The sequence below is a fragment of the Mustelus asterias genome, chromosome 8 (assembly GCF_964213995.1).
Source record: "Mustelus asterias chromosome 8, sMusAst1.hap1.1, whole genome shotgun sequence".
In the NCBI taxonomy this organism is placed as follows: domain Eukaryota; kingdom Metazoa; phylum Chordata; class Chondrichthyes; order Carcharhiniformes; family Triakidae; genus Mustelus; species Mustelus asterias.
In genome coordinates, this window is record NC_135808.1 from 93,758,421 (window position 1) to 93,772,330 (window position 13,910).

Consider the following 13,910-nt stretch of genomic DNA (forward strand, 5'->3'; position numbering starts at 1 on the left):
CCCACATGGCCTGATAATGACATGGATTCTGTCATATAACAATGAAATAAAATTGATTGGTATATTAATCCTTCACCTTCAGAATAATGTTCACCATATTAAAAGTACAGAGTTTACTTTCTCTGCAAGATGTTTGTGCCAAGACCAGGGGGGAAAAAGTCTGTGCAAAAATATATAAAAATTGCACTGCAATACTGAATCACTGGATTTTTCTTTCCTTTCAATAAAGTGTAATCTAAGAAATAAAAGAAACTGCATGTGCCGAAAAAACATAACAGACCTGTCAATGCGGAAAGAAAAAAGATAGGTTCACTTTTTTGAGTTGTACTTGAATTTTGTATCTGTCTTTTCCAAGATGTTGACAGACCTGTGCATTTCCAACTCCATTTATTTCCCTTCTCCTCTCCCCTAAATCATGCTGGAGTACGTTTGCAGACATGTCAGCTACCTTCATCAAAATTGCCATTTTTCATACAATGAACCCTAGTGGATGTCAGCAGGCTCTTTATTGGTTTCATGTAGGATGACCTCTCGTCACTGGTTCCTCGAAGTACGTTATGCAAATATTGCATTCACTTTATAACTCAGTGCAAATCTAGTCACCCTTGCGCCTTCTAATGTTTGCATGGTTTTCTGTACTTGTGCAGGTAAACATTAATTGCACTGTTTGGAACTGTTGATAACCTAAAATTGTGGCCTTCTTTAACTATTGGAGCAAGCAATTGTTGTTGTGTGTGCTTGCAGTGATAATTGATATTTCAGTAATGTAAGCATGCAATGAGCCCCTGTATAGCTGGTGTTGTCTTTATAGTAGGACTATTTATCATTATTACTTGTTCTGGCATCTGCACTCTTAAGTGCTGTGCTTTCTATAGAGAGCGGAACAATGTTCATCCTAACCCAGCATAACAGCTATTTTCTCTCTTGACAACTGATGCTTTTTAAGACTTAGCTGTGTCTCCTTGAAAATAAACATATTCTTGGGTACAGGAGTTGCCAATACCATCACCTGTACTGCATATTTCATCTTTTTAAAGCATACAGTTCACTACTCTGGTCACGAAATGTACAAAACTATCTTTCAATCTTATTCATAATGCACTTCCAAGCAGTTCATTGTACTACAATGCAACTGTCTTCCTCTGTATTATAGTGCTGTAGCAGAGACCACTAATCATCAGAGTATGTCACGGATATGAAAAGAAAAGAGGATCGGTGAGCCATTAGAAACATATATCTAAGATAGTTCCAACATCATTAATTACTGCCTCTTACATTTCTAAACCTGAGAGTTATTGCATACTGAGATACAACTCTAGCTGCTATTCACTGATGTAGTTTCCAAGTGGCTAGTCTTCATGTAAGAGTGTGCAGCGAGTGCTTACCTTTCACTTATTGTATGCTTTGAGCGGAACACAACTCTCTCCTGATACCCACACACCTGAACTTTATTCGCGGATTACTGGATAATTATCGGAAACTAGGCTCATGCCCAATCTAACTTTTCCAATTCTTCATCAAAGGATGGTGAGGAGAATTTTTACTCCTTCTGTAGAACTCATCACAGTGTTGCCACAGTCCATTTACCCACTGAGCTTTAGTGGGGGCTAATTGCCCAGGAGCATTTTTGAATTGTTTTACTTTTTTTAAATAAGCTTGCATCGCGCCAAGAATATGTGAAAGAAAATAATTATATTGCATATATCATCCTTTTTATTTTTAATAAACTATCATTGACAAAGGCTTTACAGTGAAGCTACCATGACTGGCTAGGACTCACACAAAAGGAATTTCTTGCCTTCAGAAAACTGCAGAAATCTTGTTATCTCTAAAGAGGTGTCAATTCCCCCTGTGACTGCAGAAATCAAATTACAAAGAAATACACAATTTACATTTCTGAGGCAAAACCCTGGCCAATGGACACAATCTGTCTGCAAGGGCAAAGGACCCTGAAATCTCTGGTAAACTTATTCATGGATGAAACATTAACCATCTCAAGAATCCAGACCAGGAATATTCATCCTTTGTCCAAATTAAGGGGAAGAAGTGAGATTTATGTCACATGACAGTCATATTAGTCTAAGAAAATAATCTTGCTTTATCTCCTAGTTAAATAATATGAAAAAAGGCAAGTTATTAGGATTATAAGGGGTTAGTGTTATATATTTGGGGTTGTTCTTGTGTGGGCACTTTAAGAATCTAGTCACATGTATAGTTTGTGCCGTCATCGGCTGTTTCGTGGGCTTTTCCTCAGTCTAGATCAAGCCTTTGTAGAGTTAACACCAATCAATAAACCTGCATTGTTATTTGCATCCAACCCCATGTTCTACAGTTCCATGTTCCTTTGTCCTGAGAGTGCAGTACATAACAGGATAAAAAGAATACTGGCAATGTGGGGCAGAATAAAACTATTTTCAGGCAAGAAAAGGAAATCGGAGCTGCACTTACCAACTAGAAACTTTGAAACTTTCGACATTGGGGCAGAATCAACAGCAGGTCAGCCGATTGCACCTGGCATCAGACCAATAATGTTGTTGGGCAGAAAGAAAAAGAAAGGTCCATACCTAAAATTAAAACCGGCACCTTGGGGAGTTCAGGCTGCAGAGCTCGTCACGTATGCAGTTAGATTAAGACACAGAGTTAGAGCGAGACAGTAAGGTTTTTTGCATTGCATTAAATCCAAGACAAGCTGCTACAATTGGCTTATATTACAATTTACAAAATAAAATCGACCATTTATATGAAGGGAAGCTCTTGAAGGAAAATTGCTCTGCAGATTCCAGTGTCACAGTTTGGTGTCATTGGCCCATTCAAGGACGAATCTGGGAATTGGAAGACCAAAACGGGATACAATACTCCAGATGTGGTCTCACCAACATCCCATACAGGGGATCTGATCAAGGTCACGTTCTTTTGTCCTGAGAATGCAGTACATAATAGATAGCTTTTCACAACAACCAGCAAAGGTGAGCTTAATTATAGGAACAAAGGAATTGGGAGCAAAAGTGGGCAAGTTCAGCCCTTCGAGCCTGCTCCACCATTAAGTCAGATCATGGCTCACCTCTCCCTGGTCTCAAATCCACCTCCCCAACTGTTCCCATATCTCTCTTTCTCTTTTTTTAAATTCGAAATGTGCCCATCTTCCTCTTGAAACCATTCAACGATTCAGACTCCACCGTGCTATGGGGCAGCGAGTTCCACAAATTCCACCACCCTCTGCGAGAAGTAGTTCCTCTTCATCTCAGTTTTACATCTACTGCCTCGCACCTATAATTGTTTTAAATTGCCCCGTAAGAGGAAACATTTGGTCTACATTTACTTTATTAATCCCCTTTAAAATTTTATGTACCTCGATCAGATCCCCTCTCATCCTTCTAAACTCCAGCAAGTACATCCCAAACTGTTTAATCTCTTCTCATACGTCAAACCCCTTCATCCTTGGAATCAATCTGATGAACCTCCTCTGAACTGCCTCCAATGCCACCACACCCTTCCTCAAATGAGGAGACCAAAACTGGACACAGTACTCCAAGTGTGGTCGCACCAACATCCTATACAATTGCAACAACACTTCTCTACTTCTATACTCCAGTCCCTTTGCAATAAATGCCAACATTCCATTTGCCTTTTTTATTACGTGCTGCACCTTCATACTGACTTTCTGTAACTCATGAACATTGACACTGCCTGGACATATTTTGAATCTGCTTTCCATTTAGGGAATAATTTGCCTTTCTATTTTTTCTGCCATAATGGATAACCTCACACTTATTGAATAGCTTACCATGCTACAAATGTTTACATTGCATTTGAAAACACTGGACCACATTGGGACCATCACATTGGGACCAATCTACTGGTGAATCATATAAACAGTATTGTAGAGAGAAATTTAAACTAAATAGTGGGAGGAAGTGGGTCCATGAGGGGAGATTTGGAAAGTTAAAGAGGAAGGACAAGGCATTAGTGCAGAGTAATGATATGGTTTTTGGTCATGAGGGTGTGACAGGAAAAGACAGAACAAACATATGAGTGCACCAGCAAATAGGGTCAGAGTAGAGAAAGATTCATCTGAATGCTTGCAGCATGTTTAACCAGATAATGTGCAACATGCAGGAAAGTAAAGCAATCAGTCCAGCCATCATCTCAGTGAATGGAGGAGCAGGCTTGATGTGTCGAATGGCCTACTCCTGCTCAAATTTCTTACAATCTTATGATCCACCAACTGCGCTTCTCCTTGGTTACTCCAGAATTGGTTGTCAATTTTGCTTTTCAGTTCAGACCTGTTGAGTTACCTGACGCGATGTGCACCTTTCCTTGGCCTTGCCGTTCAAATATTTGCCAGCAATAATGTAAAATAGTAGACCTTTACTTTGGATTGTTTTGCCTTCATGTCTTTTCCCTTCATTTGTAAGATGCTCTGCTGCAGTGCAGTCCCACTATCGTCCAGTATCTCTCCCGAGTGGTCATGCTTCATGTGTAAACCTGCACAAGAAGGACGGGTCCATGACCCGATAGCGGGTGCTTCCACAGCTGAGTTTTTCTCCTTTGATCCTTTACAGCAGGAGCTGGAATGCCCTGCCTAGCCCAAGGACACAAAGGGTAGCTGTAGCATGCAAATGCTGCCCTGCCTTAAGACTTAATGGACACTTTTGTTTTGGTGAAGAGATTTTAACATAAGGAGTGAAGATAAAACCTACTTCCAACGCAGTTGTTTGGTCAAATGCATTTTATAAAAAGACATGTGAACAATCTCTGTATGCTATGTTGCTAATGTACAACTGGTTGATTTTTGCACTTTATTTCTGCAGACAGAAACTTACCAATTTTAGATTGGACTGTGAAAATGTCAAAACGTAACAATCATTGGTGTTCCTCCCTTAAAATCGTCGACATGTATTTTGGGCTTTGACTTTTGCACCTCACTGTGAAATGGCTCGAACAGACTAAAATTCGGTTTCTGTTTTTCTTCCATTCTGGTCTTACTGCAGCATGTAAAATCTCGAAATAGTTTTGAGATCCATTGCTATGCAGAGGCCCCATTTCCTGTTACAGTATCAGGGCTTAGCTTCTAATCTGAAGCGAAAAAAGGAAGCTAATGAACAATCTGTGCATTAAAAAATAGTGTGGTTTCATTGCAAAATCCTGTCTCGTAACTACTGATTCACGATTAGTTAACACTTCACTGTAGTAACCTCTATGGTGACATCATTCCAACCATATTTGCTGATTGCTGAGACTTGAATTTGGAGTATATTAAGACCCATTTCATTGTTTTAGATCTATGCAGTTTGCATATTATTTTTATTCACCCTCCCCAGGGGTGGGGGCACCTGTATAAGGCAAGCCTGGAGGGGTTTCTTTTTTTTTGTCGTATTTTACTTCCCTGTGAGACCTGGAGCATCAGCTTACTGTAGGAACCAATGCCATTGTCTTGTCTTTGTGGAAAGGTCAAAACTGAATAAAAAGCACAGTATCCACCATCAGAGCACAAAGAAAGTATTGACTTTCCTAATCCAGTTTCGCTGAAGGGTGAGAGAATTAAATTAGTTATCTGGGTGAAGAAATCGAGAGCCTATGAAAAAAGATAAGGAGGCGGTTGTGTTTTCTCTGGGAGCTTTCGGCCCAAGATGCGCAGGTGTGTCACTCGATCCATGACTCGCATCGATCGGGCTGTGCAAATGCATATTTAATTAGTGCAGGGACTTGGAATGCATTATGGCCCTGAAGTTTGCATTGAACTGACTGTCAGGCTTTGTGAATGTTTTCCCTTGGTTCGTTGTTCAAGGCGCTTCTGTACTGTGTCTGAGCAGCTAAAAGTTTCTTTGTTTTTAGCTGCTGATGCGTAGCACACTGCTGAGAGGAATACAAACAAGTAAAGTCTTAAAGTGTTTATTTTTGTCTGGAAATAAAGCTGAGACAACACCGTGAGAGACAGGGAAGATGATGGCGATGGCGAATAATTATTAGACTCACATTTGAATGAAACTATATTTTCCCCCGATTTCTTAAAAAAAAATCGTCTGAAATAAATTGTAGGAATACCCGATCATTTTGTCTGTCTTCTCTTTCACGTTTCAAGCATTAAGCAATTTTAAACCTTAAGGTTCAAGGCATTTTGTCCAAGATTTACAATGTGCTCTATTGGTTTGCTTCCCTGGCCATGAATTTTCTCTAGAGAAACTGAAAGGCAGTTGCTTTTAAGAACTGTTTGTTGAAAGGGATTTCCATATTGAATTGTGATTATTCGAGGCTTGTAAACTGCATCAACTCTACAATGCTGGATTAATAGTCATGAAATATTAGTCTTGCAACAATGATTAGTTTCTCCGTCAATATTATGCCACATTTCCTAGTTTTTTTCTCATGAATAGTGCTTTCATTGGTTAAACAATTTATGTAAAGGAACAAGGCGGAACATTTTAATTAGAGCACAAGTTTTTAACCAGTGGTATATTCATATAGATGCCTAGTACAAAGACTCCAGTATTAAACATGTTTTGATAATAAAATGTTGAATACAAATTGGTAATGAATTGGGTATTATGCCAGTTAAAAGTTTTACTTTTTTTTAGAACAGAGCAAGGTTTTTGCAACATTTTTTTAAAAAAAACCTTCGGCCTAAGAATAACTGCAGCAAATCTCTTAATAATCTCTTGGTCAGCTTGGCAGGTTTTCAAGAGAAGTTCTGATCTGTGTCAGCATCCTTTAGCACCCTGGCTGAACCCAGCACAACTTCCCCAGCAAAAGGCTAAAACTGGCAGTTTCACTTATTTAATCTTCGGTCCTAAAGTTTCTGGTCCAAAAGGTCAGTGTTTTAGAAACTAGATCCCTGAAGAGTACATATAAGATATGATAATAAATATGATTTCTGTGATTTGGAATTAGTGGTAGGATTATGTCTCGAAGAACCACTGTCTAAAGCCACTTTTTCCATCATTAGTCTTCACATGTCTTTTTTCATAAACCACAAAATTCATTGTAAGTGGTTTCAAACTCTCTCAACGGTTAAGCTTCTTCCAGCTACAACTACAAATGTAGATATGATCAAGAGTTGAAATTCTAACCACAAATTATTCCGTTTTCGCAGGGTGCCAGTTCACAAGTTGAGCATTAATAGAAAGCATGCGTCAGGTTGTGCAATCCATAGTTAGGTTGGTGAGACTTCTTTCCATATATCTGTCAGAAATTTACTCAACTTATTCTTCCTGTCCACTTCAACATTTGTTGCTCGACAATACTTTTTTGTAGGTTTTGTTTGTGCAACCCACAACTGGACAATTTACTCTTATTGTGAGTTCAGCTAGTTTGTCATTGTCCACCTTGGGCCAGTTCCTGCTTGGAGAGGAGTCACTTCCTGAAAAGACTCGGGATATTTTGAGTCAGAAATGCCTGAAAAGTTTTTTTTTTGTTTTATAATTTGCAATATGAACGCAAATGGAACTTTTCCTGGTGTCACATGGGGGAACAAAGTCAGTATTCTGTCATATTCCTGATGATTAAATCATTTTCTGACAATAATTGATTGAACAAAGGATCATCCAGACTTGAAAGGTTTACTCTATTCTCTCTCCACGGAAGTTGTCAGACCTGCTGAGATTTTCCAGTATTTTCTGTTTTTGAGTTATAAGGAGAGGCTGGATAGATGGGCATTTTTTTTCCCTGGGGTGTAGGAGGCTTAGGCGTGATCTTACAGAGGTCTATAAAATAATGAGGGGCATAAATCAGTTAGATAGTCAACATCTTTTCCCAAAAGTAGGGGGGTCTAAAACCAGAGGACATAGGTTTAAGGTGAGAGGGTAGAGATGCAAAAAGGTCCAGAGGGGTAGAATTTTCACACACAGGGTGGTGAGTGTCTGGAACAAGCTGCCAGAGGTAGTAGTAGAGGCGGGTACAATTTTGTCTTTTAAAAAGCATTTAGACACTAAGATAGGTATAGAGGGATATGGGCCAAATGTGGGCAACTGGGACTAGCTAAGTGGTGGAAAAAAAAGGGCAGCATGGGCATGTTGAGCCGAAGGGCCTGTTTCCATGCTGTAAAACTCTATGATACTTCGATTGATATTGTACTTTTCAAAAGCAAATATCTCAAACAATTTTGAAGTTCAATGACTATTATATATACAAACTTGGGCATGGAGGTTTCTGAGTCCCACCACATGCACCAAAAGCTGGAAATGGTTCAACAAGATATTGTAATAAATATTATTTCTGTTCATTTGGAATTAGTGTAAGGATCACATCCAGTAGAACTACTATATAAAGCCACCTTTTCCGTCATGAGTCATTACTTGTCTTTTTTGAAAAACTAATTGTGGGGGCAATCTGAGGGGAGCCATCTGGGGTGGTGTGGAGTGGGGGTGGAGGGGTTGTTGTTCAGTCTGGGGACAGGGAGAAGATGTTTTGTCCTGGGAGGGATGATGGGTGTTTGATTCGGGAGGTTAGCGAAATCTTAAAATCTACATCTTTTATCAAACTTTTGGTCACTGGCCTGAATGTTTACTTGTGTGGCTGAAGTCAAACTTTGTTTGATGATGCTCCTGTGAAATGCTTTGGGATGTTTTGCTATGTTAAAAGTGCAATATAAATACAAGCTGTTGTTGCACTAAAAGTTTCTCAATTTAAACCGATCAACAAAGAGCTTAGCTGGGGGTAAAATGCATGCAAGAATTTAAAATGAGGAGAAAATAACAAAGCAGCTAACTAGAAACATGTCAGAGGGTCAAACTTGTGCGTTCCCCCCCGATTTGCCTCCCTATCTCAGTTGGCCTATTGGAGATGCCGAGGTGAAAAAGGGAAACGAGCCAAAAGATGCCTCAGGAACCCAGGAGAAGAATGGGCCATTTGATATAATATAGACCATGATATCCCCAGGGCAGATCCCTATTAATGCCAATTTTCAGTGAGAATCATGATTGGTGCAGAACCTCTGAAATTGGAAAGAAACAAAATGCCAAAGTTCTCATTAGTGATCAATACCTCGTGACCTCTAGGTATTGACCTAGTGACCTCTGTGACTTCATGCAGGTGTAGATATTGAGTGAGGAAAGTACTTTGCAGAGCTGCGAAGCTTCTCACAGCCCAGTATCCTGCTGACATTGACTGTCAAATAGAAGAAGGCTTCACATGCGCAGGGAATAATTTCCTAACACGAGTCAGCATCTCAGTTGAAGCAGCACTGGTGGAGCGACCGAGAAGGGCAGATTTTGGATTCCACTATATAGACTTAAACGAGGAAGCTGGGTCCCGCAGAGCCGTGAGGTTGTTGACTGCTGTTGAACAATGGTAAGATAGTTGAGATATTGGTACTTTCTACTTGTTTGTGGTTAAAGATGTTCATGTGTTAGTTTGATGATATCTTGATGTCATGACCTTTTGAACTGTGCTACAAAACTTCAAAGGCAGACTGCCGTTTGATAGCCGAAGGTTCAAGGTAATCTTTTATTTCTGTTCTGTGCCTCGAACCCATTTTGTGTGCTGTCTCCCCAGCAGTTGAGTGTTTCTGGCAGTGGGCATGGTTGGGAGATGTGGATGATGGTGGTGTGCTGCCTGAGAAGCAGGTGGTTGGTTTTGAGGGTAAATGCTTGCATGCTTGACTTGCTGTGTGCTGCATTGTGCAGTGTGTGCATTTGGAGGCCAGAATGAAGCCAAATTATGTACATGGAGGCACCTAATTTATTTTGAATATTATTTAAATTGCTTCACCCACAGCATTCATCTTGTCCATATAAAATGAGTGTGTGATTGCTAAACAATATAGGCCGGCTTTGGGGTGCTTCTTAATAGTGAAGTACTGATGTATTTGCTGCCTCTTCACAGAAATTGTTCAAAACTTTTATTTCCCTTCTTAATCTGTACTTGTGTAAAGCCGTGCTTCCTCGATGCCTTCTTAATTAATTAAGTTGCACCTATTTTGGGAGGATAGGAATCATTTTTGATGGTTTGGTACTGGCGCATGTTTGGACAGGGGACACAATAGCCCTGGAATTCTGTGGGGGTCTAGCCAGTCTAACATAACTCGAGCGCACATTGACAGACTTTACTAATAAACAGATTCTCTAACATGCCTTTTTAAGGGGCACAGTCGCTGACCATCTTTCACAAGGGTGGAGACTCCGCCAGCTCCATCAGGACGCTATGAAGTCTCATATGCCAAGTGAGATGAGGTCGCCTATGCCAAGTGAGATGAGTGATGCTAGCATCTAGATGAGCAGAAGCAAACTTCATCAGAATCTGGTTCTCAAAGAGTGCATCAGTTTTTTTAAAAAAGGAATTGATGTTGGCTCCTTTACAAGTCAGGCTGATGGAAGCCTGCATGGGATTTGATGGGGGGCAAAGCAGCTGGGGCAGGTGCGGTTCTGGGCATCTGGCCCCAAAATATAGTCAGAGGTTCTATTTTCAGGTTAGTGATGCACATATGGTGGCACTTGCTTCTTTTGGTCCTAACACGTACTGAGGCCACAAACTCCAGCAATGGAGAGCGATGACTGGTGAAAATACCAGCATAATCACTGGGATCCCTTCTTATAGATCTTCAGTGCCCACATCTTCAAATCAAAATACACCTCAGTAATATTGATGCTGAAGAGCCCATGTTTACAAACTGCACCGCTCTGCATGATAGAGGAAAGCTATCTTTGGTGCCCTTCTTTCACTGTAGTCATTTTGTCAAGCTGTGTGATCTGCTGCAGGGCTGACTTGTGTAAAACTTTGAGGATTGGAAGAAAACTCCCATGGCTGTCAAGGTCACTACAGCATTAAGCTTTTATGAAACAGTATCCTTTCAGGCCACCACAGGGCACAACATCTTCGATAATCTCGAGGTAATTTATTGTTGGATCAACGAGCGAGACATGTTTTCTCAGGGAAATACCTTTACCACTTTCTTAGTGGAAAGTTTGCACCATAGCAATGTTCAAGCAGTATTCCCATTAATTCCGTTTGTACCATGGAGCCTCGTATTAAATGAAAGAAGGTTGAATGCTTGGATTAGTTCACCATGAACCTTAGAGAAGAAGTGAATCTCTTCTCAGGGTAACTTTTGCCTCAGAGATTAGATTCTGTCTGCATGGGGCTTACAGTAGCAAAGGTAACAGACTCACATTAAGGAATTAAGGGCAGCACAGTGATTAGCACTGCTGCCTCACGTTGCCAGGGAGCTGGGTTCAATTCTGGTTCAGATGACTGTTTGTGTGGAGTTTGCACATTCTCCCTGTGTCTGCATGGGTTTCCTCCGGGTGCTCCGGTTTCCTCCCACAGTCCAAAGATGTGCTGGTTAGGTCGATTGGCCATGGTAAATTGCCCCTTAGTGTCAGGGGGATTAGCAGGGTAAGTGCGTGGGGTCACGGGGATAGGACCTGGGTGGGATTGCTGTTGGTGCAGGCTTGATGGGCTGAATGGCCTCTTTCTGCACTGTAGGGATTCTATGATTCCATGATTCTATGAATTGGAGCTAAGGACGATTTCTTGACACTCTCCATAAAGACACCCATTATTTGCAGCCTACGGGTGAGGGCATAGTTTCTGAGATGTTACTAATTGGTATCATCCCAAATTTAATAGTTTGCAACAGGTTTTGAAAGCCTTGTGAAAATGTCTTGTTTTAAACACTATTGAGGCACTGTTAGATGCCATCCTAGAAGCCATCGATGTTCTTGGAAATTCTTCCTGTCGATCTTTAATAGAGAATAAGATAAACATTTAAAGATATAAAATAGTAAAGGCTTTGGGGAAGGAACAGAAATGAGAATAGATAGCTTGGACATGCAACTGTCAGTGACACAGGGTCTGCTTCTACGACGAAGTTTCCATGATCCATTCTAATAGGTCGGCTTATATTTTCTGTCTTTCAGATTCAGGTCAGTCTGAAAGTCCTAGCCAGGAAAGTGAGGATATCAAGGACCAGCCAGAAAATGGTATGTATTAATTTGACATGAAAGATACACCGCAGCAGTATTCACTACATAAACTCTGCCGAAGAACAGCTGTCCTTTAAAAACTAGACTGTGTTTTTCTAAGTGTTGTAACAATTTGCTCTTAAACCATCAGGGAATTGACTGTAAGAATTAAATGCCATTGGTGGTTCTAAATAAAAGACCTAAATATAGTAAAGTTTCTTTTGAAGTCTTTGACATTAGGTACGTTAGCTAACAATGAATACTGCATTTTTATATTCAGTGACTGTCAGCCAGTGTCCTTGGTGATGTTAGCTTTGAATATTGTGTCAAAGCCAACCCAAGTTTAAAAGAAACAAAAAAAACAAGTTTCATGCGCTGCAGATCTGATTCTTTAATTTGAAGTCTTTTTCTTCTGTGAGATATAAAGATCTTCCATCTATGGAATAAGAAAACATACCAGTTTAGTTTCCTTAACCACTGAGCACCTCACATCAACATGGAATGTATTTTGTGCAAGGACATATTCAACACTGCAACAACATCGATGGCAGGCAAAAGAATGAGTGTAGTTGTACTAAATGCTTTCAGTCTTAATGAGCTCCAGCAATTCTATTTAACAACATTAACCCTTTACGAGTTGAGATTTTCCAGCAAGGGTTCTGATTCCAGGAGTGGGATTTTCCGATCGCGCTCGCCTCAATGCCGTAAAATTCCGCCCGAGGACAACGGACCTTTGCATGGTCCATGTCTTGCCCACTATGATTCCTGTGGAGGGAGGGACGGGAAAATTCCGCCCCAGGTCCGCAAGCATTAGCATGGCTGAGCATTAAGGTCTTCATTCAGGTAGATCACCTATTGATTTGTACCTGGTACTGCAAATATAAGGTAGAAACTTGAAAGAAATATTCTCTGTAGTAGACCATTATCTTCAGCTTAAACTTGCTATGAAAGCCAGAATGGCATCTTTGTAGTGGAGAGTGTTTGTGGTAATCCGTTACAACTTTGAATCTGCCCATTACAAAGCTCAGGAGAAATATCAACCAGGACCATGCAGTGAGTTCAATTAATACCCACGCTAAGTTGCTGTAAAAGACAAGGTTGTTGTTAGTTATTCACTTTGGAATTTCTTTTCAGGTGAAGGAATTACTTTCAATGTCTAATCTTACCACATGATCTATGGTAATGATGGTGGATGAGGATATATTTGAGACAGGCGTGAACTTTTCTTTATCCTCATATAGTTCACCTTATTTGCAGTAATCTTCAGTTCAGAAGATAAATACAGTTGTCCTTGCACCTTGTTGTAGACTCCAAACCTGAGAAATATGAATACCGCTCTGATTAGCTGTGAAAGCATTATTAAAATTGAAAAATGTTGTACTTAAGCTTTCAAGATTGCCACGGGAGTGAAGGCTTCAAGTGGACAGTGGTATAATTCTGAGTAGGCAGTTTCACTTTCAAATATTAATACAATAATTCAGTCAGCCCTCTGTACAGTACAGTTAAATAAATGTCGCTTGTAGAGAAATGTGTTTTTCCATCGGCTATATTTAGATAGCAGAATTCTTGGTGTTCAGTCTGAAAGGTTACCCACAGGAAATGGGTGGGTGGAAGGGTGTTGAATTCTCTGAGGCACAGTGTAACAGTTGTGCACATCACCATTAGCTTCTTGAGTGATAAATTATAAGCTCACTTCAGTATCGCACTTACATGCACAGTCACAAATTAATTTTCCAGCTGTATTAGCATTCATTATTGGTATGTCTTTGCTGATCATGTTTAAGATTAAAGTCAGTTTGGGGGGGGGGGGGGAATGACCATAGCAAAAGTCTGCGCAAGAAGACTTTTTGAAACCTAGCTGTGCTTAACATTTGAATTTTTGTTGCATTTAACATACAGGATGTGTGTGCAAGCTAATAAATGGACTGTGTTGTGACTTTTGTTTATATAAATAGCTAAACAAGCTTTCGACCATACTAAGGTCCGTACTGTTAGGAAACTTAGTAAATAAAT

The 13,910-nt window shown here is 40.2% G+C and overlaps 1 protein-coding gene across 13 annotated transcripts in view; it reads left to right on the top strand.

The window, feature by feature from the left end:
* The window catches only part of nfia (nuclear factor I/A), a 460,777-nt gene that overhangs the window by 231,073 nt on the left and 215,794 nt on the right, over positions 1 to 13,910 (top strand). For 11 of the 13 annotated variants that reach the window (XM_078218530.1, XM_078218523.1, XM_078218526.1 and 8 more), the window contains exon 3: positions 11,853 to 11,915. The exons of the other annotated variants lie outside the window; for them this stretch is intronic. In XM_078218530.1, the coding sequence (XP_078074656.1) occupies positions 11,853 to 11,915 (63 nt within the window). The remainder of the gene's footprint in view (positions 1 to 11,852; positions 11,916 to 13,910) is intronic. 13 annotated transcript variants of the gene reach the window in all.